General features: G+C 43.8%; 2 protein-coding genes across 2 annotated transcripts in view; one reads left to right on the forward strand and one right to left on the reverse strand.

Annotated features, from left to right (window-relative positions):
* The window catches only part of ydjc (YdjC chitooligosaccharide deacetylase homolog), a 35,042-nt gene extending 21,088 nt beyond the window's left edge, over positions 1-13,954 (forward strand). Inside the window, exons 5-6 of the mRNA XM_034169752.1 lie at positions 2,121-2,298; positions 13,359-13,954. Of these exons, the coding sequence (XP_034025643.1) occupies positions 2,121-2,298; positions 13,359-13,689 (509 nt within the window). The 3' untranslated portion in view covers positions 13,690-13,954. The remainder of the gene's footprint in view (positions 1-2,120; positions 2,299-13,358) is intronic.
* Positions 13,955-20,798: 6,844 nt separating this feature from the next.
* The window catches only part of ube2l3b (ubiquitin-conjugating enzyme E2L 3b), a 104,913-nt gene continuing 98,403 nt past the window's right edge, over positions 20,799-27,308 (reverse strand). The window contains exon 4 of the mRNA XM_034169753.1: positions 20,799-21,896. Coding sequence (XP_034025644.1) covers positions 21,742-21,896 — 155 coding nt within the window. The 3' untranslated portion in view covers positions 20,799-21,741. The remainder of the gene's footprint in view (positions 21,897-27,308) is intronic.

The following is a 27,308-nucleotide window of genomic DNA, read 5'->3' on the forward strand; positions in this document are numbered from 1 at the left end:
GAACAGCTGTTTTAATTTGATTTTCCACTCCGTGCGTCCGTCACCTCGCATTCTGATTGGCTGCACGTCACATTCAGCAGGCTGCGTGCTCGTTTGTGGTCGGAGGACACAACACACGCTGCGATATCGGGCCAAAAAAAGCGTCATCACGATTGTCGGGGCGTCCTTAAGATTGTCGGAAGGGGAAGATCGGGTCCGATATCGGCCTAATTATCCTGCCGTGTGAACCCGGCCTTAGTTGGCTAAAGTTTTACGTTAGCCAACTAAAGTTTTTAGCCTGCTACAGAGGAGGCTAATCTTATTTTATTTGACAAAATGTCAGTGTCTTACCTCAAAAATGGCAGCTGTCATGTACCACCACTTGATGGAGCAAGAAGGAAGGAGAGCCTTGCGGCAGGACTGGAATAATCCATTGGAGATATTTTCCGGAAACCGAGGTTCAACAGCGATACTGCTTCCATTCGTCTACAATCCTCTTCATCGTGGATGAGATGGCTCCAGCCATCAAGCACCAAACAAGGAGGAACAACACCCTGCCAGCCCCTCTTCAGTTTAAAGACAACTCAACTCAACTTTATTTATAAAGCACTTTTGAACAGCCAAAACTGAAACAAAGTGCTGTACATGGTGGTCATAGTAGAGAAGCTTGAATCTTCGACTGGACTGGGTTACGATTTGAAGCGAAACGTCCTCGCGTCAAGCAACCCAGTCCAGTCGAAGATTCAAGCTTCTCTACTATGGAAACCACCTGGACAACTGAGAGCCTACACAGGAACATGATGGTCATAAAAACAACAAAGCACCCCAACAACAATGAAAACAACAATAAACAAGCAAAACAACAAAAACAGACCAAGTCTCATATTGTGTTAAAAGCCAGTGAATAAAAATGGGTTTTAAGATTGGTTTTAAAAACAGACAGTGAATGCCTAATGTGCAAAGATAGATCATTCCAAATTTTTTTGAGCTGCAACAGAAAATGCTCCCTCCCCTCTGACCGTTTGCTTGGACCTCGGTACCTCAAGGAGCAGATGATCAGCTGACTGGAGGCACCATGCAGGGGCGTATAGGGGTGAAGCAGCTCAGAGAGATAGGGCAGGGTGAGGCCATTTAAAGATTTTTAAAACAAAAGAATCTTAAAATGAACTCTGAAATGCATAGACAGGCAGTGGAGGGAGGCCAGGACAAGTGTAATGTGCTCCCTCTTTTGTACTCCAGTTAGCAGACAAGCGGCAGTGTTCTGAACCAACTGGAGACTTGCAAGGGAGGACTGGCTAACTCCAAGATAAACTGCCGTAATCCAGCCAAGAGGTGATGAAGTCATGGACTACTGCAGGTTAGGTGAATTGGAAACTTTAGAATTGTCCAGGTCTCCCTTGCAAAAGATGTCTCAATCTCAGTGGGACTAACCTGGTTAAATACAGGTTAAATTAAATTAAAGTGTGTGATACCAAAAGCAAAATTTCCATTATGAGTGGTTACTGCTTTGGCTGCCCGATTCACAAAGCAGCTGCTGTAATCACTGTCGAATCATACCACAACAATGACAGTGTGCATTCAATCATGGATTTTCAGACATCCACACTGTGCCTGACATGGTCAAATGGAATTTTAAGAAGTCAAGAGCATAAGGCCCATGAGCAAGTATTGATTTTTGTGGATTCAAATTATCAATATGAGGTATTTTCTTCTAATGCAGTTTTTAATGATGCCGTCAATGGTTAGTTCACCTCTGTTACTTTCATGACTCATCTTGGGAAAATGTGGATATTGAGAGTACTTTTCCAGTCATAGGAATAAGCTGGAAGTTGACTGAAATGCCCAAATATCCTTGTGATGATCTGTTATTGCTCTGGAAATTTTGAATTGTGTTTAAACCCTCTCTTGCTGTGCAGTTTGACAGGTATGTCCGCTCCTGTCAGGCAGTGTCTCTAACTCTACCTGGGAATGTTAATAAAGTTGATAAATCAAAATCCGTATGCTCCACAGCTGCAAAACGTGGTGTGAGACAGGCCTTCAAAGCTGCTCTTTGTGACCGGAAAAACCACATTAGACCTGAGGAGGTGGAGTTAATTGTGGGATCAACTGAGAGCTTGAATGCTGTTTTATTTGTGTTGCAGAAGTGCGTGAAGTGTTTGCGCAGGTTCTGTCTGATCTCAGGATTCCATACACCCGTGTTCCAGTGGAGCCGAGTGTACACAGCTGCACATGGCTGCCCCCACACCTACGGAGTTTTTACATGCAAGTAGAGAAGGACGCTCTGGACTCCATCCCTGTCTTCAGACGCTATGGAATCAGGTGAGCAGTAGTAAATAATCTGGGTCTGGGAGCACGTGGTGGTGGGGTGCATCACTACATCCATACTCATCAGCCCTGATCACTTCTTTTCAAACCATGAATTTATTCAGTTCCAGTTGCTTGCTGCTAAGTGACTACAACAGTCTGGCTTCATGTCCAAGAAGTCAACCATCAACCACATTCTAGCCATGCGAATGCAAGCATAAACGTAAGCAGTTTTTCTTTGCAGACTGCTAGTTTTTGCAAAGCATCTGATTCAGTTCATCTCATCCAGAGTGAACTGAGTTCTTTTAACCGGACTCCCTTGGAGCAGACTTTAACATCTCTGTTCAGACTGTTTTTGTCCTTGTCGATGTTCTGATGTGTTGGTGATGGAAAGTATTTATTCACAGCTTCACTCTGTGGTTGATGACTGCCCCAAACATGATGGTCTACTAGTCACAGATGATTTCAGTGTGACCAGTGGCACAGACAGAGCTGGCAACGTGCACTACCTTGGTCATCATAAATCTGGTAACTGTGGCAGAAATGGCTCAGTGCTCCTTGACTGTTCAAAAGCTGGGGGCTGCACATTGTTGGAACCTGGTGTCCAGAGTCACACTACTGGACTTGGTATTGTACAACTCCAATTCTAGTGAAGTTGGGACGTTGTGTAAAATGTAAATAAAAAGAGAATACAATGATTTGCAAATCCTCTTCAACCTATATTCAACTGAATACACCACAAAGACAAGCTATTTAATGTTCAAATAGATAAACTTTATTGTTTTTGTGCAAATATTTGCTCATTTTGAAATGGATGCCTGCAACACGTTTCAAAAAAGCTGGGACAGTGGTATGTTTACCACTGTGTCCATTTCAAATGAGCTTGGGCCCAGAGAAGGCGGCGGCGTTTCTGGATGTTGTTGATGTATGGCTTTCGCTTTGCATGGTAGAGTTTAAACTTGCACTTGTAGATGTAGTGATGAACTGTGTTAACCGACAATGGTTTTCTGAAGTGTTCCTGAGCCCATGCAGTAAGCTCCTTTACACAGTGATGTCAGTTTTTAATGCAGTGCCGCCTGAGGGATCGAAGGTCACGGGCATTCAGTTTTGGTTTTCGGCCTTGCTGCTTACATGTAGAAAGTTCTCCAGATTCTCTGAATCTTCTGATTATATTATGGACTGTAGATGATGGAATCCCTAAATTCCTTGCAATTGAACATTGAGAGACATTGTTCTTCAACGGTTGGACTATTTTTTCACGCAGTTGTTAACAAAGTGGTGATCCTCGCCCCATCTTTGCTTCAGGGCTGTGAAAACTCCGCAGAGCCGAGGAATTCCGTGGATTTCGTCATGGGGGGGTGTTAGTGTTGTATTCTGTAATAGTGATTGTCACTGAGTCTTTAAAATGCCTATCGCAAAGTGTCCTTTTTTTACGACATCGTGCAACTTTTATAAGTCCACGGACACTGATCTGTGTGTTACAGATACAAATCAGTGTCCTCAGATCCGCGGAACTATGCGGAGGAAAAATCCCACTCAAAGCGTAACTATTGCGACAGTTGTCGTAAAGCGGGACTGGTTGGTTGCTACGGCGACGCTGTGTGGCTCCTGCAAGACGCTTAAGCTAAATGTAGCATGTGGACATCGCAAACTTTTAGCGCTCTCAAGTTTTTAAAAGAAGAATTTTGTAGCATGTCTGTGTCACGGAGCGACATCAGAGTGAAGATGGCAAGAAAGACAGTTTCACAAGGACAATCTGTGGAAGTCGCTGGCTTCATCAACACACCTGAAAGATAAACAGGAAAAGCAAACTGTGCCACCAAGAAACACATTAAGAATTTTTCTCTCCCTGGAAAATAAACACTGTGCTGTTCAAACAGGATTTTAGACAAAATTATGTGACTTTTTATTATTATTAATTGAGACTTTCTTTCATTGGGAAAAAAGACATTGGCTTTGAATGGATTTACATGAATTTACACAAGAATGTAAATGAGCTTTTATTAATGTAGTCTTTTTTCATGGGAAAAAAGATACTGTGGATTTACAGGAATTTACACTGAGTTTTTTACTATAAGGTATGTTATTGATATTTAACCCTGATTTTCAAAATATTGTACAAGCTTTAGCTGTGGTTTTTGAAATACTTTAACAGTCTTTTCAGTCTTCATGAATTTCATGTAGTTTATTAATTGTTCTGAGTTAATGCATAATTTGGGTTTACAATTAAAAGGAAAATCATTCCAGGTCCTACTTCCACATCATATTCTGTTATTTCAACATTATCATTGACAGTTCAAATGAAAGATTGAGTCTAGGATTATTTAAATATGCACTTCTTTTGAGATTTTTTTTCTTCCAGGAGATGCTGAAAATGTATCATTCGATACAAAATTAATTTGGTTTCTGGGGCCCCACGGGCCCTAGACCCCAGCTCGACCCCCTGCAAATTTTCCTCGGATTTCACAATTTTCATTTCACAGCCCTGTTGCTTGTGAATGGCTGAGCTTTTTGGGGATGCTCCTTTTACACCCAATGGTGACACTCACCTGTTTCCAATTAGGTGTTCTTTGAGCATTCATCAACTTTCCCAGTCTTTTGTTGCCCTGTCCCAACTTTTTTGAAATGTGTTGTGGGCATCCATTTCAAAATGAGTAAATATTTGCACAAAAACAAAGTATCAGTTTGAACATTAAATATCTTGTCTTTGTGGTGTATTCAGCTGAACATAGGTTGAAGAGGATTTGCAAATCATTGTATTCTGTTTTTATTTACATTTTACACAATGTCCCAACTTCATTGGAATTGGGGTTGTAATACCAGCAGTGTTGCTAAGGAGATTGACCATGTTCTCATGGGAAAATGCTGGTAAATTTGGCAAAAATGTATGTAGGGTCTATAGATCTGCCCAGTTTGTGAACTCTGACGACAGACCAGTTGTGGATTCATGGAGGATCCAGTTTAAGTCTAACAGACCATGTCTACTCAGTGCTGCTCAAGATTAAATCTGGCCCAACTTCAAGATTATTTTTATTTCCCAGATGATTTCCTTTGATTACTGATTGATTTAAAGGAATTTGGGGATACTCTGTGATTTTGAGACTTGTCATAAAAAAAATGGCTGTGATAACTTAGTTATTAGAGGACATATTGCACAGAAATCATAACTTAGATTTCGGCTGTTAGTGACCATCTGATGATACACCAGGATTGTTTTGTGCACTTCCATGGCCGGTTTCAAAGTATACGTCATTTGCAACAAACAGCTACGGAAACTGCAGAAAACAAAGTACTCACGAGTACTCATTTTTCCGAGTGTTTCTGACAGCATTTACATAGCTTTGAGGAAACGTCCCAGCATGCTGTTGAATGAAATGTAGCTGCTAATGTTAAGAACGGCGCTGCAGATTAATTGCAAAGTTTACATAAGTGTGATGTCATGTTGTACATATATTGTACAGACATAAGTTGCTGTTGCTGGAGGTGCCTAAAACCAGGTTAAAGACAAGAGATGACAGAGCCTTTGTAGCGGCTGCCCCCGGGTTCTGGAATAGTCTCCCCTTTAATATTAGATCATCCCTGTCCCTAGAGACTTTTAAATCCTCTTTAAAACCTGTTTCTTTTCTCTGGCATTTCCAAAATGAGTAGTTACACCTCTCTTTCCTACTAATTTTTACTCTTACACACATCCAGGATGTGTAAAGTGGCGCGTTGGATCAAACTGTCACTGGTGTCCAAATAGTTTTTTGCATGGGAGCGCTCAAGCCGCGGAGTTTTGCTCTAAAAATAATTATTTATTTTGCCACTAAAATTTGCCATCATTCTCAAAATAAATTAACTTCTCAAGGCCAAGGCTTCTCAATGTCTGGAGACTAATTAGTCACAACGCAGCAAACGAGGTAAGTAGGCTGAGTGAGGTTTGGCATTCAATGTGGGAACAACTGCGGAGGCATCGCGCATGCATGTTTGAACACGGAGGATTGTAGATATCCCGCCGCTCAATGCTTTGCAATAGGGTTCTGGCTTTGCAGCAGCGGACTGAGCAGAGGCAGGAGGTACCCGCTGCCACTCGGTGAGAACAGAGACTAGTGCTTTCACTTTTGAGTCATCAAACACCAGAAAAGTCTCCAGTAATGTCAGGAAAAGTAGCTAGATTTGTCACGAGTCACTTTTGAGAAAATAATAAGTCGTCATGAGGGTTTGGATAGTAAGTCATCAGATTTAGTGAGAAATTTGCTAAATTGGCAACACTACCAGTGTCCACCACAGTGCTCAGGGCTTGACGCCCCTTGAGGCATCTAAGACCTTAATGCCACAATGATTTCCCAGATTAAATATGTAGAATCCACACCATCAAATAAATTGTCATGCACAGATCATACGCAATTGTCAGCCGGAGATTAATGTCCAGGTCCACGCCATCAAAGAGGTCCCAACTAGCACCATCATGCACGGATATATTGTATCAGTGAGGAGTGCATGTATTGCTTTGTTTGGAGTAATTAATTACAGCTTATGCAGTTCTTATGCATAAATATATTTTACTTAGAGAAAGTAAATTCTGAAATATCAAAATTACCTCTTAGTTTTTCTCTTTGAGAACAGTGCTATAAAACTTTAACAAAATTGTGTTGATGACTGAAATGCGAATTTTATGATGTCCTGAACAAGCGGGCGAGATGAGTTTCCTCCACAGGGTGGCTGGGCGCTCCCTTAGAGAGAGGGTGAGGAGCTCGGTCACTCGGGAGAAGCTCGGAGTCGAGCCGCTGCTCCTCCACGTCGAAAGGAGTCAGTTGAGGTGGCTTGGGCATCTTTTCCGGATGCCCCCTGGATGCCTCGCTGGAGAGGTGTTCCGGGCACGTCCCATTCGGAGGAGGCCCCGGGGAAGACCCAGGACACGCTGGAGGGATTACATCTCTCGGCTGGCTTGGGAACGCCTTGGGGTTCCCCTGGAGGAGCTGGGGGAGCTGTGTGTGGATCGGGAGGTCTGGGCAGCTTTGCGTGAGCTGCTGCCCCCGCGACCTGACTCCGGATAAAATGGATGGATGGATGGATGATGCCCTGAACAAAAAATAAGCTTGGTAATCTGTCTTTCAAAGTTGATCCATTATTTTGGGGTGCCAAATATTGTAAAAACCAAATTTGAGCTTTTATGCTTCCATTCAGAGCTGCTATATTGCTTTCTGAATATGCAAATACAGGTTCAAAATTGGTTCGCACCATGTTATGGTACCCTACTCTGCAATTTGTTTTTCACTATGAAGGCATTTAAGCTAGATAAAAAAATTGACATAAAGTTGGTATATCAATATGCTCTCCACAAAAAAATTATGAAGTGACTGAACACTTGCCCACATGGTCAAATCATAAATAGACTGGAGGCCTATTTTTGACAATCTACAATCATGTTTGATTTTCAAGAGTCAATAATTCAAAAACCCTTCAAATTATGACCACAATGTTTTACACACACATATAGCTAGTACCCCAGATATGTGTATTCTAGAATATGAAGATTATCCATTGAATCCCTTCTTTAGTACAGCTCTTTGAAATTTTGTAATTTTTTTGCAAGAATGGACAAACTGCCATTTTTGTGATGCTACAGAATGGAAAAATTAGCTCTGTATCCCATTTTTGAAATTTACTGCTGTATCTGGGGTGTCCAAATATGATGTATTCCAAATTTGAGCTTTATATCTGCATTTTTAGCTGAGATAATGCCTTTTAAAAATGAACAAAAGCTCAAAATGTGTTTGCAAGTGGAAAAATAGGATTGTGGGTACCCTGATTAAAAAATTACAGTAGTGTTCAGAATAATAGTAGTGCTATGTGACTAAAAAGATTAATCCAGGTTTTGAGTATATTTCTTATTGTTACATGGGAAACAAGGTACCAGTAGATTCAGTACATTGTCACAAATCCAACAAGACCAAGCATTCATGATATGCACACTCTTAAGGCTATGAAATTGGGCTATTAGTAAAAAAAACAAAACAAAAAAAAAAAAAATAGAAAGGGGGTGGTCACAATAATAGTAGTGTGGCATTCAGTCAGTGAGTTTGTCAATTTTGTGGAACAAGCAGGTGTGAATCAGGTGTCCCCTATTTATGGATGAAGCCATCAAATCAATTTTATTTATATAGCGCCAAATCACAACAAACAGTTGCCTCAAGGCGCTTCATATTGTAAGGCAAAAGCCATACAGTAATTACAGAAAAACACCAACTTTCAAAAATGACCCCCTGTGAGCAAGCACTTGGCGACAGTGGGAAGGAAAAACTCCCTTTTAACAGGAAGAAACCTCCAGCAGAACCAGGCTCAGGGAGGGGCAGTCTTCTGCTGGGACTGGTTGGGGCTGAGGGGAGAGAATCAGGAAAAAGACATGCTGTGGAAGAGAGCAGAGATCAATCACTAATGATTAAATGTAGAGTGGTGCATACAGAGCAAAAAGAGAAAGAAACACTCAGTGCATCATGGGAACCCCCCAGCAGTCTAAGTCTATAGCAGCATAACTAAGGGATGGTTCAGGGTCACCTGATCCAGCCCCAACTATAAGCTTTAGCAAAAAGGAAAGTTTTAAGCCTAATCTTAAAAGTGGAGAGGGTGTCTGTCTCCCTGATCTGAATTGGGAGCTGGTTCCACAGGAGAGGAGCCTGAAAGCTGAAGGCTCTCTTAAAAACCCTAGGAACTACAAGTAAGCCTGCAGTCTGAGAGCGAAGCGCTCTATGGTATTATGAGGTCCCTAAGATAAGATGGGACCTGATTATTCAAAACCTTATAAGTAAGAAGAAGAATTTTAAATTCTATTCTAGAATTAACAGGAAGCCAATGAAGAGAGGCCAATATGGGTGAAATATGCTCTCTCCTTCTGTCAGTACTCTAGCTGCAGCATTTTGAATTAACTGAAGGCTTTTCGGGGAACTTTTAGGACAACCTGATAATAATGAATTACAATAGTCCAGCCTAGAGGAAATAAATGCATGAATTAGTTTTTCAGCATCACTCTGAGACAAGACCTTTCTAATTTTAGAGATATTGCGCAAATGCAAAAAAGCAGTCCTACATATTTGCTTAATATCCGCATTGAAGGACATATCCTGATCAAAAATGACTCCGAGATTTCTCACAGTATTACTGGAGGTCAGGGTAATGCCATCCAGAGTAAGGATCTGGTTAGACACCATGTTTCTAAGATTTGTGGGGCCAAGTACAATAACTTCAGTTTTATCTGAATTTAAAAGGAGGAAATTAGAGGTCATCCATTCTTTATGTCTGTAAGACATTCCTGCAGTTTAACTAATTGGTGTGTGTCCTCTGGCTTCATGGATAGATAAAGCTGGGTATCATCTGCGTAACAATGAAAATTTAAGCAATGCTTTCTAATAATACTGCCTAAGGGAAGCATGTATAAAGTGAATAAAATTGGTCCTAGCACAGAACCTTGTGGAACTCCATAATTAACCTTAGTCTGTGAAGAAGACTCCCCATTTACATGAACAAATTGTAATCTATTAGATAAATATGATTCAAACCACCGCAGCGCAGTGCCTTTAATACCTATGGCATGCGCTAATCTCTGTAATAAAACTTTATGGTCAACAGTATCAAAAGCAGCACTGAGGTCTAACAGGACAAGCACAGAGATGAGTCCACTGTCTGAGGCCATAAGAAGATCATTTGTAACCTTCACTAATGCTGTTTCTGTACTATGATGAATTCTAAAACCTGACTGAAACTCTTCAAATAGACCATTCCTCTGCAGATGATCAGTTAGCTGTTTTACAACTACCCTTTCAAGAATTTTTTGAGCGAAAAGGAAGGTTGGAGATTGGCCTATAATTAGCTAAGATAGCTGGGTCAGGTGATAGCTTTTTAAGTAATGGTTTAGTTACTGCCACCTTAAAAGCTTGTGGTACATAGCCAACTAATAAAGATAGATTGATCATATTTAAGATCAAGCATTAATTAATGGTAGGGCTTCCTTGAGCAGCCTGGTAGGAATGGGGTCTAATAGACATGTTGATGGTTTTAGAGGAAGTAACTAATGAAAATAACTCAGACAGAACAATCGGAGAGAAAGAGTCTAACCAAATACCAGCATTACTGAAAGCAGCCAAAGATAACGATATGTCTTTGAGATGGTTATGAGTAATTTTTTCTCTAATAGTTAAAATTTTATTAGCAAAGAAAGTCATGAAGTCATTACTAGTTAAAGTTAAAGGAATACTTGGCTCACTAGAGCTCTGACTCTTTGTCAGCCTGGCTACAGTGCTGAAAAGAAACCTGGGGTTCTTATTTTCTTCAATTAGTGATGAGTAGTAAGATGTCCTAGCTTTACGGAGGGCTTTTTTATAGAGCAACAGACTCTTTTTCCAGGCTAAGTGAAGATCTTCTAAATTAGTGAGATGCCATTTCCTCTCCAACTTACGGGTTATCTGCTTTAAGCTGCGAGTTTGTACGGAGTCAGGCACTTCTGATTTAAGGTTCTCTTTTTCAGAGGAGCTACAGCATCCAAAGTTGTGCTCAATGAGGATGTAAAACTATTGACGAGATAATCTATCTCACTCAGAGTTTAGGTAGCTACTCTGCACTGTGTTGGTATATGGCATTGGAGAACATAACAAAGGAATCATATCCTTAAACCTAGTTACAGCGCTTTCTGAAAGACTTCTACTGTAATGAAACTTATTCCCCACTGCTGGGTAGTTCATTAAAGTAAATGTAAATGTTATTAAGAAATGATCAGACAGAAGGGGGTTTTCAGGGAATACTGTTAAGTCTTCAATTTCCATACCATAACTCAGAACAAGATCTAAAGTATGGTTAAAGTGGTGGGTGGACTCATTTACATTTTGAGTGAAGCCAATTGAGTCTAATAATAGATTAAATGCAGTGTTGAGGCTGTCATTCTCAGCATCTATGTGGATGTTAAAATCGCCCACTATAATTATCTTATCTGAGCTAAGCACTAAGTCAGATAAAAGGTCTGAAAATTCACAGAGAAACTCACAGTAACGACCAGGAGGACGATAGATAACAAATAAATCTGGTTTTTGGGACTTCCAATTTGGATGGACAAGACTAAGAGTCAAGCTTTCAAATGAATTAAAGCTCTGTCTGGGTTTTTCGACTAATTAATAAGCTGGAGTGGAAGATTGCTGCTAATCCTCCCCCTCAGCCTGTGCTGTGAGCATTCTGACAGTTAGTGTGACTCGGCACACTAGTCTGTGGTGCAGTTGAAGGTGTTATATTATTTTTTCTTTTTGAGTTTTTATCCTTAAATAGATTTTTGCTGGTTATTGGTGGTCTGGGAGCAGGCACCGTCTCTACGGGGATGGGGTAATGAGGGGATGGCAGGGGGAGAGAAGCTGCAGAGAGGTGTGTAAGACTACAACTCTGCTTCCTGGTCCCAACCCTGGATAGTCACGGTTTGGAGGGTTTAATAAAATTGGCCAGATTTCTAGAAATGAGAGCTGCTCCATCCAAAGTGGGATGGATGCCGTCTCTCCTAACAAGACCAGGTTTTCCCCAGAAGCTTTGCCACTTGCCAACAGCACCTGTTGAACATGCTTTTCTCTTTGAAAGCCTGAGGAAAATGGGATGTTCAAGACATTGTTCAGAAGAACAGCGTAGTTTGATTAAAAAATTGATTGGAGAGGGGAAAACTTATACGCAGGTGCAAAAAATTATAGGCTGTTCATCTACAATGATCTCCAATGTTTTAAAATGGACAAAAAAAAAAAACAGATGCTTGGAAGAAAACAGAAAACAACCATCAAAATGGATAGAAGAATAACCAGAATGGCAAAGGCTCACCCATTGATCAGCTCCAGGATGATCAAAGACAGTCTGGAGTTACGTGTGAGTGCTGTGACAGTTAGAAGACGCCTGTGTGAAGCTAATTTATTTGCAAGAAACCCCTGCAAAGTCCCTCTGTTAAATAAAACACATGCAGAAGAGGTTACAATTTGCCAAAGAACACATCAACTGGCCTAAAGAGAAATTGGAACAATATTTTGTGGACTGATGAGAGTAAAACTCACTCTGAATTCAAGCCACAGTTCACAACTGGCCTAAAGGGAAATGGAGTAATATTTTTATTTATTTCCTAGTTTATTTGAATACGGACACGTATGTTCCATGAAATGGAGGAATATTTTGTGGACTGATGAGAGTAAAATTGTTCTTTTTGGGTCCATGGGCCGCAGACAGTTTGTGAGACGACCCCAAAACTCTGAATTCAAGCCACAGTTCACAGTGAAGACAGTGAAGCATGGTGGTGCAAGCATCATGATATGGGCATGTTTCTCCTATTATGGTGTTGGGCCTATATATCGCATACCAGGTATCATGGATCAGTTTGGATATGTCAAAATACTTGAAGAGGTCATGTTGCCTTATGCTGAAGAGGACATGCCCTTGAAATGGGTGTTTCAACAAGACAATGACCCCAAGCACACTAGTAAACAAGCAAAATCTTGGTTCCAAACCAACAATATTAATGCCTCGCAGATGTGAAGAAATCATGAAAAACTGTTTATACAACTAAATACTAGTTTAGTGAGTCACAGGATTGCTAAAAAAGCAGTTTGAACATAATAGTTTTGAGTTTGTAGCATCAACATTTTTTTTTTTTTTTTACTAATAGCCCAATTTCATAGCTTTAAGAGTGTGTATATCATGAATGCTTGGTCTTGTTGGATTTGTGAGAATCTACTGAACCTACTGGTGCCGAGTCACACTAACTGTCAGAATGCTCATAGCACAGGCTGAGGGGGAGGATTAGCAGCAATCTTCCACTCCAGCTTATTAATTAGTCAAAAACCCAGACAGAGCTTTAATTCATTTGAAAGCTTGACTCTTAGTCTTGTCCATCCAAATTGGAAGTCCCAAAAACCAGATTTATGCCACACTCACTTCTGTTGTCTGCTGTATGTCAGACAGGAGCCTCTTATCTGACTTGTTGCCATTGTTCAGTCAGTGACAGATGATGTGTGTAAAAAATGAATATACTCTGTGACATTTGGATGACGGATACAGATTGACTTGTGAACCGTGTACCTTCTCTATAGGTGGCCAGATGTGTACCTTGGACTGAGCACGATGGGCCAGAACATGTCCATCCACAACTTGAAGAGGGCCCTCCAGCGTGCCCTGGCTGCAGGGTCCTCAGACAACACCTCATCCACCACATCCAGACCCGTTGACCCGATAGTAACAGCAGAACTGATGGTCCACCCAGGATACCCCAGTGATCCTCATGAAGGTGGCTGTGGAGAAGGTCCTGATGACTTCTCATGTTCAGTTGACCGACTGCATGAAGTCAATGTGCTCAGAGACCCAAACCTCCTTGCTTTCTACAGGCAGTACAGAATACAGCTATGTACCTTTAAGGACTTGTAAGCAACCATTAATCTGAATCCATCCACAACTCCATGTACCATGTGACAACTCTCACTTTATTAGGTAAAATATTTAGTCACACTCACTTGACAGAAACTCAATGGATTTCAGCATATACCGTATTTGGGCCCAGGGCAAACATCCTCCCCCCGCCTGCATCAGACACTCAAAGCGCTTTACAATAATGCCTCACATTCACCCCAATGTGAGGGTGCTGCCATACAAGGTGCTCACTACACACTGGGAGCAACTAGGGGATTAAGGACCTTGCCCAAGGGACCTTAGTGATTTTCCAGTCAAAGCTGGGATCTGAACCGAGGATCCTCTGGTCTCAAGCCCAACGCTTTAAACCACTAGACCATCACCTCCCCCAGTTATTTGAATTTTTTTTTTTTTTTTTTTTTGTGATGACATCATGCATTTTATTGTAATTGGCACATGATATTGGCCATGCTCGTGCTTCGGCCACCAACTCTTCAGGCAGAATTTTGTGGAGAGATCTGCACCCTCTAAAGGGAGAATGGGGTAAACACGGTGAAGATGATCTGCTGAAGTTCAAACCAAGCATCAGAAACGGGAAGAAAGATGATTTAAGTGACTTTGAATATAGCATGGTTATAAGTGCCAAATGGGCCAACTGTTGATCTACTGGGATTTTCCCCCACAAACATCTCTATGGTCAACAGAACAGTCAGAAAAAGAAGAAACATCCAGTGAGTGGGGGGGCATTCTGGGTTAAAATACCCAGTTGATGGCAGAGGTCAGCGAAGAATGGCCAGAGTGATTTAAGTCGATAAGTCACAGGAAGTCCAGTAACAACTACTTATGGTCTACAGCAGGAGGAGACCATACTGGGTGCCACGTTCTCTCAGCTCAGGAAGCTGAGGCTACAGTAGGCACCAGCTTGCTGGAAGTGGATGACATTCGATTGGATGAATGTTGTCTGATCTGATATGTCTGTATTTCTACAGCCGTGTTTAGATGGGAGGATCGGAAGTTGTGTTGTGGTGGCAGTTAAATGATGTGGCAACTGGGTGACGTCAATATCGACCAGGCTGTGGAGGATGGTTCTGTCACCTTGTTGAATCTATGTCACCAAGAATTAAGACACTACTGGGCAAAATGAGCTCCAAAGCGTTACTGAGATGATGTACCTTTTGAATTGGGCAATGATTGTCACACTTGTCTCAGATTTAGAATTTATATATAAAAAAAAAACAAAAAAAACAAAGGCAAGTTGATGAACAAAAAAGCAAAACAAAGGCAAGTTGATGAACATTTTTAAGTATATATTGTCTGACAAACTGTTATCCAACAAACAAAATAATGACTTCTCTAAATTTGAGTGGCAGTTCAAATCATCAGTTACAAAAAACGGTTGTGACGAGTTGACTTCAGTTCACGTTAATATAACGCTAACTCGTAACATGTCATCACTAACTGCTATACATGAGTAGGGTCTAAACCTTACAAACCCCATGAGAACGGACATTAGGAACCATGATAATGCTTAGAACACACTGCAGGTGTTCTGTGCGCATCACGTTGGGCGCGTGTGCGTCTGTACCGGGCTGAATTTGTGTTGGGCCACTGCTCAAGTCTTTCCACATCATTTATCTTTGACAATGACTTTAATTCCAGTCTTTTATTAAATCACTGAAATGGCTTTTATATGGTTTTTATATGTGATGTCTTTCCTCGTCATAGTAAAGCCGTTAAAACCTGTCCCTTATTTAATCTTCTGATATGTCAACATGCTGTCTAGAGATCACTTTTCTCTTTTGTGTGCGGTAGGCGTGGAAAATAAGTCCATAAGTGCGTGAGGTAGGCGTTTTGATCAACTACGATTGCTGTGAACGAAATGCAGTAAGTAGCATATGGATATTTTGTATATATATATGAATAGTTTGCGTGGCTCCTCAGAAACAAGTGATGGCAATTCTTCCATGTATGCAAATTAAGAGTACATCATAGTATAAGAACTTGTAATTACATGAGCAGTTACAGTAAACTAATATTTAAAATATTTAGAGCACTATGCTTTTTTTTTTTTTTTTTTGTGTGTTTTTGCGCAGATGCAGGTTTTTCCGTTGCCTAGAAGCATACATTCGGATTTTGTCGGGAAACAACAGACAAACTTTCCAGTCTGGCTTCAGTCATGTTGCCAGTATGTAAAGTTTAATATTTGAACATGGGAGCCTAATTAAAATTTGAAAATTGCAGCAGTGCAAACATGACATTTGAAGTGGTTTCAGGCCAACGGAAAATAATAAAGATAATTATTGTTATTCTTTTCCCCTCAGAGTTGGACTTTTCCCCCTTTTTCTTTTGTTGGGTTACTTTTTCTGAAAGAATTCATTAGTTTTAATGTTCTAAGCTATAAAGTCCTGTATAATTAGGGTTCCGTTGTGAGCTAAGCTCAATGCTCCAGTAGCTCAGAGGGTGCTAGCTGCAGCTGCTAGTTATTGTGGAGGACTGTCTGTCCTTTCACAGCATTTTATTACCAGTATCTGTAATAATATGGCTTGGCGTGTGGTTAATTGTCCTAATGAATCATGTTAGATGTCGGTACTCCAGTATTTCAGTCGAGTGAAATTTTCACGTTTATAATTTTGTATTCTAATGGCGTTAACACTTTAGCATGAGCCGCATCTTGATGGAGTTAGGCCCCGCTAAAATACAATTGCTGAGGAAATAGGTGGGTCACAATTTTTTCATGAGTTTTGAAAACCACTGCGCAGTCCTCAAAAATATGATTTAATAAAGACTTGAGCCAAGGTTAACGTGTTAAGTTAAGCTTGTTCGGTAACTCAAAGACGGGGGATGGTTCAGCTTCATTCATCCACTAGTTATGCCTAGTTTGGGGTAAGTAAACACAAATTACCAGTGGGGAGTTTTAGTTAATAAACAATAGCTTTTAAGTTTATTCATTTAGTTTGAAAATCTGAGACAATCAAGTGGCCATTTTGATGGCTACTTGTCACTTTAAGTAGTACTGCTGTAGTACTATTTCTTTATACCGGCCTACAAGGAGAGGTTTCATTGTTTTATGCTGCATTTTTTGTCTGGTCCACATTCAAGCACTCAAGTGTCAGGTAGACTTGTGTGTACGTGCTGACATTTAGAATATTTGTCTTAAAAGCAGTGACGATGCCTGTATGACCACCTCAACCTTGATGACCTCATATAGAACAACGATCAATCACATGTGTTGTGCAGCTTGTCAAGCCTCAACTGCACAAACTCCACCTAGTTTACATTTTCACACAAACTTAACGACCGTTTCACCAGCGACTCCGTTCAATCCGGCTTTCTTACTCACTCTTTTTACGTTTGAAAGATTTGATGGATTGCATACTGTGTAAATGTTCTTTTTTATCTGCCTGATCGTTAATTCAGAGATTTGCACTTTTTTCCTTCCAGTGATGGAGGAAACAACTGTTAAATGAGTGCACAAATATTAAGGATGTTTTTGGTCTGAGAGTCTGATGCACTTTTTGCACTTTTTAACCAGCAAACATTTTCATTAAATCTCAGGAAAGTCATTTATGAGATGATCAACTCCAGTAATGATGGTGTATAGGAACATCAAGAAGAATTGAACACTAACTATAAACAAAAATCTAACCGATTTCTGTCTGTGTCTAATTTGACATTTAGTCTTAAGTGTCTGAGAGTCTGGGATATTCCTCACCTTCTGTTAGCAGTACAGATATGTGAAACAATTTCATTTTACTGTAAAATTCCCAAATTTTTCACAAAATTTATGTAATAAAAATGCTGTGATGAATTTTCTTAATGTATTTGTGGTTGGAATGGGTTCAGTGTGTCAGAAAACACAGAGTGAGACTTAATTTGTCTGTGATGCATTTTCAACATATTCTTGGTGCCCATCTTCAGTGTTGCTATTTGTAATCTTTGGGGGAAAATTGAGCATGTCATGATATCTACGGTGCTTTGATTCCTCTGTAAGCAGGTCGATGGTCACTATACCACAGTTGGAGTGCCACCTGGTCACAGATTCCTCTAACAAACGCCAACTTCTCCTTGCCCAGTCTCGGGACAATCACCGCCCACTCTCTCAGCTCTCTGTACAGTCTGCAACTTCCATCAAGCCATGCAGTATAACTCCCCTGGATGATGTTTAGACTGTTCCCAGATGAGAAACGCCTCTTTTCATTGAGCCCCAAATCCCTCATGGCCTCCCTGGATAAATGTGTAATGTGCTGGTGTTACTCTCTGAAGTACATAAACTGGTGCATCAATAAACAGGGTTTCTACAGCCTATAAGGCTTGATGGATTTCAGGCATTTTTTTTTAAATGCTAAAGGTGGAGATGATGGCAGAACTGAGATGCATGAGGGGTGATTGAAAAGTTTTGAGTCTGACCCAGAAAAAGTAGGGTGCGATTCTCAATCTCTCCATCTCTGCAGCAATGCACTGAAAAAAGGGGTGTCTATAAACAAGATAAAAATACAAAATCTGAGGGAAACTATCTTGCTGCATGGACAGATAAATTCACATAAGATGTCTTGAATTTTGTTAAATCTAGAAATAAGCATGTGGAACTATTAAAATAAGAAATTAACTCTGAAAACGATAAATTATCTAACACAAATCTAAGTGTTTTTATTTAAGAATCAATAATTTGCACTGTGAAACATGAACAATGTATCAACTTGATTTGAAGAAACTCAAAATATTCCATCAGACCAAACTTGGATGCATTCTTGACATCAAATGGGAGGATTATGCCACCACCATCTCTGTCCTCAGCAAAGCCAAACAGTCTCAGATGGTCTCGGCATGTAATCAGGATGTCTGAAAATCACCTGCCCCGTGTTACCCGCCAGTAAATTGTCATCTGGGAAAAGTCACCTTGGTCGCCCTCTCCGCTGCTTCAAGGACCAGCTGAAAGACACCCCCAAGAAAACAGAGACTTCAAGTCCTTCGAAAGTTTAGTGCAAGATCGGTCATCCTGGAGAAATACCATCAAATGGGGCATCGTACATCTGGAGGAACATCAAGGTAGAAGAAAAGCAACTGACCACGACCATCCATCCTGACTGGCCGAAAATTCCATGCTCCTATCAGCCTCGTCAGGCATTCAGAAATGCATAAAGGAAACTGAAGATGGAGAAGAAAACCCCTGGACTACAAAGAACTGCCCACCATGTAGCTGCAGATGGTTCCACTCGCACCGTGAAACACTCATCCACCACAACTCTGGATGAATTCAGGAGGGACAGAACAAGTGACAAAAATGAAGCAAAATCATGAAGACCCAGAACTGCCACCTCAACAGATCCAGAAGATCCGTGATATGGTCCTCACTGACAGCAGGGTAAGTGAGCATCAAATAGCTTGTACTATAGGCATTTCCCAGGAGAGAATTCATTCAGTTCTGATGAAGTACGGGCATTGCAAAACTTGAGCCATGATGGGTCTCAAGGCTTCTCACAATCGATGGATCAGAAATGCACAAGACTCCAGATGTCCAAGAAGAATCTTTGGCTTCTTGAGGCAGATCAAGATATTGTCATGTGACCATGGAAAAGACCTCAGTCCATCACTTTGAACTGGAGTCCAAACAACAGTCAAAGCAATGGAAATGTGAGTTCTCGCCTGCCAAAGCTGTCATCTGCAGTGGATGACTTCCTTTAGCTGCAGAATAAGACCTATGAGAATAGTATTAAAGCATAGAAGCAACGCTGTAAAAAAAAATGTGTGGCCTTACATGGGGATGATTTTAAAAAATAAAGCATTACAGTAATTCAGCTATGGTTTCCTCTTGTCGACCTCAAAACTTTTTAAATCACCCTTGTACCTGGCGTCCCATGATGCAACCCATCTAGTGGCATTCTCTTTTGGCAGTTGGGCCTCTAATGAAATTGCCTTAAAAAATTTAAGGGAAATGTCTCTGAAACATGGCAAGGGCCCCCCAGACAGACACCGATTTCATACAAAGAACAACTTAACATTTCAAGTGACCAAGTGGGGTGACTTATGACACCAGCCACTTATTTATTGGACAGCACGGTGGATTAGTGGTGAGCACTGTTGCCTCATAGCAAGGTCATGGAATTGATTCCCACCTGTGGACTTTCTGTGTGGAGTTTGCATGTTCTCCCTGTGTTTGTGTTGGTTTGCTCTGGCTTCCTCCCACATTTTAAAGACATGCAGGTTCAGTGAATTGGAAACTTTTATAATTGTCCATTGTCTCCCTTGCAAAAGAGTTCTTGATCTCAATGGGACTAACCTGGGTAAATAAAGGTTAAATTAATTTACATCATTGTTAAATCTTAAAATGGAAAAGTTTCCTACAGTGAATGTCAGCCTACTTCTACACCTTTTCAAACGTTTAATGGATAACTGGAGTAAGAATATACTCGTATGCCTTTTAAACAGGGGGCTTGGGATTTTATTCACTTCACTTCCAATGTAATATTGCAGGATTTACCACTGCAGAATATATATTAATGCCCAAAGTGAGGTGATCAGGATCTACCTACAAGAGGAGCAGGCCAGTGGTCATGCAAAGACTGGTGGACAATCATGTAGAGATCCTGAAGCCCAAAAACTGCCCTGGTGACCTGATCAGATGATCAGTCTGAAGGAAACAGTGGACCTCCTGATCAGGACAGGATTTACGGGCATAAATGGGGGGGAAATGGAGCAATATAGGAAAGAAAGTCCCCTAAATATGTGTTTCACATAGGATATCAGGAATCCACCGGGCACAACCCTTGAAGCACAATGTGACGGTATCCAGTCAGTCGGTCTTATTTGCATTAAGAAAGCTGAAAGCCATAATTAATTACATAAGAACATGTTAAAATATCATGTCAACTTTAAAGAAAGTAGTTTAAGTGTGAACACAAACAGCCATTAAGGGGAAAAAAATTCTTGTATAAAACAAAAGGGTTATTTCAGTAGCTGGAATAGCTTGGCCACTTGAAGGGTTAGCGACGTTGGACAGATTAACATTCTGTATTTTATAAGCTTTTTTTGTGCACTAATTCTCTCCCAGCTGATCAATAAACTTTGAATAGTAAAATCACGCCGTTACATGTGCAGACTGCTGCTGGAACCTTTTTTTTTTTTTTTTAAATGATGAGGCACAGCCAGCCTAAATGGTTTGTCATCTTTATTATCAAACAACATGGACCAGGTCACACAGCTGTTACAAGGTGGTGTTTTGGCCACGGTGGGTTTATTTTTGGTCCCCCCAAAACCCCCCCCCCCCACACACACACACACACACACCCAGCCACCTTCCCGGACAACCAGCCCTCAGTGCACTCGGTTCGTGGACTGCTTCATTCCAGCTTGCTGGGTCCTGGTCCACCTTCACACGAGCAGCTGGCGAGTCTAAGTGTCGCTGGAATACGTCTGTGTGATGATGGATGCCGGGAGCAGGGTGCCCAATCGTGGGAGAAGCAACATGCACATTAAGGTCAAATTAACCAATAAACAGCAGGTGCCTCTGAAGGTGGAAAAACCCAAAGGAAATGACAGCAGCCATCAGAAATAAGACAACAAACAGGGTCAGCGGTTTTCAGATAATTCAGCCATCTGAACTCGTGACAATTTTTTTTTTTAAATAATAATACATTGGGACGTGCATCCTGAATGACTCCTTTTTAATCAACTCTGGGGTCAAAATCTGCTTCAACAGCTGTAAAGAAAATAACCACCCAGTGGTGCTGCTCAACAAAACGTCCATTTTCCTGAACTGTTAAGTGAGAGCTAAAGAACTCAACATTACGCTGAGAGAAAAGTCCTCATTCATGTGAACACTACCTCTGCTAGCTTTTTAAATTAACAGATTTGAACACTGGAAACGAGCCGGACGTGGGAGGTCAGTGGGAGGAAGGCCAAAGCTGCCGCTGCTCCTGGGCTGCCGGGAGGACTGGTGTTGGACAGAGGGGAGAGGACAGGGTGAGGGAGACAACACGAGGGACAGTTGCTGAGTTTGGGGGGGTGGGGGAGGGCAGAGAGAGAAACAGAAAGCGAGAGAGAAAGAGACAGGGCTATGCATGGGTCAGATGGTCAGTCCATTGGCCGCTTTTCACCGTGTTTCTTTGTAAACTCTTCAGCATTCTTCAAGAATTTTTTACGGTCCTTTGAATATTCTTCTGCTAGGTCCGCCCTCAGAGGATGCTCCGGCTGGGGGTCGTTCACCAGCGCAATGAGGGACTGAATCACTGCCAGACAAAACACACACAGAAGGCCACTCGTCAAACTCCAAATACAGCCACACCCAACGCTCACATCCTCCAACCAACACACACATCCTCCACCAACGCTCACATCCTCCACCAACGCTCACATCCTCCACCAACGCTCACATCCTCCACCCAACACACATATCCTCCACCAACGCTCACATCCTCCACCAACGCTCACATCCTCCACCCAACGCTCGCATCCTCCACCAACGCTTACATCCTCCACCAACACACACATCCTCCACCAACGCTCACATCCTCCACCAACGCTTACATCCTCCACCAACACACACATCCTCCACCAACGCTCACATCCTCCACTAACGCTCACATCCTCCACTAACGCTCACATCCTCCACCCAACTCACACATCTTCCACCAACGCACACATCCTCCACCCAACGCACACATCCTCCACCCAACGCACACATCCTCCACTAACGCTCACATCCTCCACTAACGCTCACATCCTCCACCCAACTCACACATCCTCCACCCAACGCACACATCCTCCACCCAACGCTCACATCCTCCACCCAATGCTCACATCCTCCACCCAACGCACACATCCTCCACTAACGCTCACATCCTCCACCAACGCTCACATCCTCCACTCAACACACACATCCTCCACCAACGCTCACATCCTCCACCAACGTTCACATCCTCCACTCAACACACACATCCTCCACCAACGCTCACATCCTCCACCAACGTTCACATCCTCCACTCAACACACACATCCTCCACCAACGCTCACATCCTCCACCAACACTCACATCCTCCACCAACGCTCACATCCTCCACTCAACACACACATCCTCCACCAACACTCACATCCTCCACTCAACACACACATCCTCCACCCAACGCTGACATCCTCCACTCAACACAAACATCCTCCACCAACGCTGACATCCTCCACTCAACACAGACATCCTCCACTCAACACAAACATCCTCCACCCAACGCTGACATCCTCCACTCAACACAAACATCCTCCACCAACGCTGACATCCTCCACCAACGCTGACATCCTCCACCAACGCTGACATCCTCCACTCAACACAAACATCCTCCACCAACGTTCACATCCTCCACTCAACACACACATCCTCCACCAACGCTCACATCCTCCACCAACGTTCACATCCTCCACCAACGTTCACATCCTCCACCAACGTTCACATCCTCCACCAACGTTCACATCCTCCACCAACGTTCACATCCTCCACTCAACACACACATCCTCAAGCAACGCTCACATCCTCCACCAACGTTCACATCCTCCACTCAACACACACATCCTCAAGCAACGCTCACATCCTCCACCAACACTCACATCCTCCACTCAACACAAACATCCTCCACCCAACGCTGACATCCTCCACTCAACACAAACATCCTCCACCCAACGCTGACATCCTCCACTCAACACACACATCCTCCACCAACGCTGACATCCTCCACTCAACACAAACATCCTCCACCCAACGCTGACATCCTCCACTCAACTCAAACATCCTCTACCAACGCTGACATCCTCCACCAACGCTGACATCCTCCACTCAACACAAACATCCTCCACCAACGCTCACATCCTCCACCAACGCTCACATCCTCCACTCAACACACACATCCTCCACCAACGCTCACATCCTCCACTCAACACAAACATCCTCCACCCAACGCTGACATCCTCCACTCAACACAAACATCCTCCACCAACGCTCACATCCTCCACCAACGCTCACATCCTCTACCAAGACACACATCTCCACCAACGCTCACATCCTCCACTCAACACACACATCCTCCACTCAACACTCACATCCTCCACCAACGCTCACATCCTCCACCAACGCTCACATCCTCCACCCAACACACATATCCTCCACCAACGCTCACATCCTCCACCCAACGCTCACATCCTCCACCAACGCTCACATCCTCCACCAACGCTCACATCCTCCACCCAACGCTCACATCCTCCACCAACGCTTACATCCTCCACCAACACACACATCCTCCACCAACGCTCACATCCTCCACCCAACGCTCACATCCTCCACTAACGCTCACATCCTCCACTAACGCTCACATCCTCCACCCAACTCACACATCTTCCACCAACGCACACATCCTCCACCCAACGCACACATCCTCCACCAATGCTCACATCCTCCACCAACGTTCACATCCTCCACTCAACACACACATCCTCCACCAACGCTCACATCCTCCACCAACGCTCACATCCTCCACCAACGCTCACATCCTCCACCAACGCTCACATCCTCCACCAACGCTCACATCCTCCACTCAACACACACATCCTCCACCAACGCTCACATCCTCCACTCAACACAAACATCCTCCACCCAACGCTGACATCCTCCACTCAACACAAACATCCTCCACCAACGCCCACATCCTCCACCAACGCTCACATCCTCCACCAACGCTCACATCCTCCACCAACGCTCACATCCTCCACCCAACACACATATCCTCCACCAACGCTCACATCCTCCACCAACGCTCACATCCTCCACCCAACGCTCGCATCCTCCACCAACGCTTACATCCTCCACCAACTCACACATCCTCCACCAACGCTCACATCCTCCACCAACGCTTACATCCTCCACCAACACACACATCCTCCACCAACGCTCACATCCTCCACCCAACGCTCACATCCTCCACTAACGCTCACATCCTCCACTAACGCTCACATCCTCCACCCAACTCACACATCTTCCACCAACGCACACATCCTCCACCCAACGCACACATCCTCCACCCAACGCACACATCCTCCACTAACGCTCACATCCTCCACTAACGCTCACATCCTCCACCCAACTCACACATCCTCCACCCAACGCACACATCCTCCACCCAACGCTCACATCCTCCACCCAACGCTCACATCCTCCACCCAACGCTCACATCCTCCACCCAACGCTCACATCCTCCACCCAATGCTCACATCCTCCACCCAACGCACACATCCTCCACTAACGCTCACATCCTCCACCAACGCTCACATCCTCCACTCAACACACACATCCTCCACTCAACACACACATCCTCCACCAACGCTCACATCCTCCACCAACGTTCACATCCTCCACTCAACACACACATCCTCCACCAACGCTCACATCCTCCACCAACGTTCACATCCTCCACTCAACACACACATCCTCCACCAACGCTCACATCCTCCACCAACGCTCACATCCTCCACTCAACACACACATCCTCCACCAACACTCACATCCTCCACTCAACACACACATCCTCCACCCAACGCTGACATCCTCCACTCAACACAAACATCCTCCACCAACGCTGACATCCTCCACTCAACACAGACATCCTCCACTCAACACAAACATCCTCCACCCAACGCTGACATCCTCCACTCAACACAAACATCCTCCACCAACGCTGACATCCTCCACCAACGCTGACATCCTCCACTCAAACAAACACCTCACCACGCTCACATCCTCCACCAACGCTCACATCCTCCACCAACGCTCACATCCTCCACCAACGCTCACATCCTCCACCAACGCTCACATCCTCCACCAACGCTCACATCCTCCACCCAACGCTCGCATCCTCCACCAACGCTTACATCCTCCACCAACACACACATCCTCCACCAACGCTCACATCCTCCACCAACGCTTACATCCTCCACCAACACACACATCCTCCACCAACGCTCACATCCTCCACCCAACGCTCACATCCTCCACCAACGTTCACATCCTCCACCAACGTTCACATCCTCCACCAACGTTCACATCCTCCACTCAACACACACATCCTCAACCAACGCTCACATCCTCCACCAACGCTCACATCCTCCACTCAACACACACATCCTCCACCAACACTCACATCCTCCACTCAACACACACATCCTCCACCCAACGCTGACATCCTCCACTCAACACACACATCCTCCACCAACGCTGACATCCTCCACTCAACACAAACATCCTCCACCCAACGCTGACATCCTCCACTCAACTCAAACATCCTCTACCAACGCTGACATCCTCCACCAACGCTGACATCCTCCACTCAACACAAACATCCTCCACCAACGCTCACATCCTCCACCAACGCTCACATCCTCCACTCAACACACACATCCTCCACCAACGCTCACATCCTCCACTCAACACAAACATCCTCCACCCAACGCTGACATCCTCCACTCAACTCAAACATCCTCTACCAACGCTGACATCCTCCACCAACGCTGACATCCTCCACTCAACACAAACATCCTCCACCAACGCTCACATCCTCCACTCAACACACACATCCTCCACCAACGCTCACATCCTCCACTCAACACAAACATCCTCCACCCAACGCTGACATCCTCCACTCAACACAAACATCCTCCACCAACGCTCACATCCTCCACCAACGCTCACATCCTCCACCAACGCTCACATCCTCCACCAACGCTCACATCCTCCACCAACGCTCACATCTCCACCAACGCTCACATCCTCCACTCAACACACACATCCTCCACTCAACACTCACATCCTCCACCAACGCTCACATCCTCCAACAACGCTCACATCCTCCACCCAACACACATATCCTCCACCAACGCTCACATCCTCCACCCAACGCTCACATCCTCCACCAACGCTCATATCCTCCACCCAACGCTCACATCCTCCACCAACGCTTACATCCTCCACCAACACACACATCCTCCACCAACACACACATCCTCCACCAACGCTCACATCCTCCACCCAACGCTCACATCCTCCACTAACGCTCACATCCTCCACTAACGCTCACATCCTCCACCCAACTCACACATCTTCCACCAACGCACACATCCTCCACCCAACGCACACATCCTCCACTAACGCTCACATCCTCCACTAACGCTCACATCCTCCACCCAACTCACACATCTTCCACCAACGCACACATCCTCCACCCAACGCACACATCCTCCACCCAACGCTCACATCCTCCACCCAATGCTCACATCCTCCACCCAACGCTCACATCCTCCACCCAACGCACACATCCTCCACTAACGCTCACATCCTCCACCAACGCTCACATCCTCCACTCAACACACACATCCTCCACCAACGCTCACATCCTCCACCAACGTTCACATCCTCCACTCAACACACACATCCTCCACCAACGCTCACATCCTCCACCAACGTTCACATCCTCCACTCAACACACACATCCTCCACCAACGCTCACATCCTCCACCAACGCTCACATCCTCCACCAACGCTCACATCCTCCACCAACGCTAACATCCTCCACTCAACACACACATCCTCCACCAACACTCACATCCTCCAC

The sequence above is a fragment of the Thalassophryne amazonica genome, chromosome 5 (assembly GCF_902500255.1).
Source record: "Thalassophryne amazonica chromosome 5, fThaAma1.1, whole genome shotgun sequence".
Classification (NCBI taxonomy): Eukaryota; Metazoa; Chordata; class Actinopteri; order Batrachoidiformes; family Batrachoididae; genus Thalassophryne; species Thalassophryne amazonica.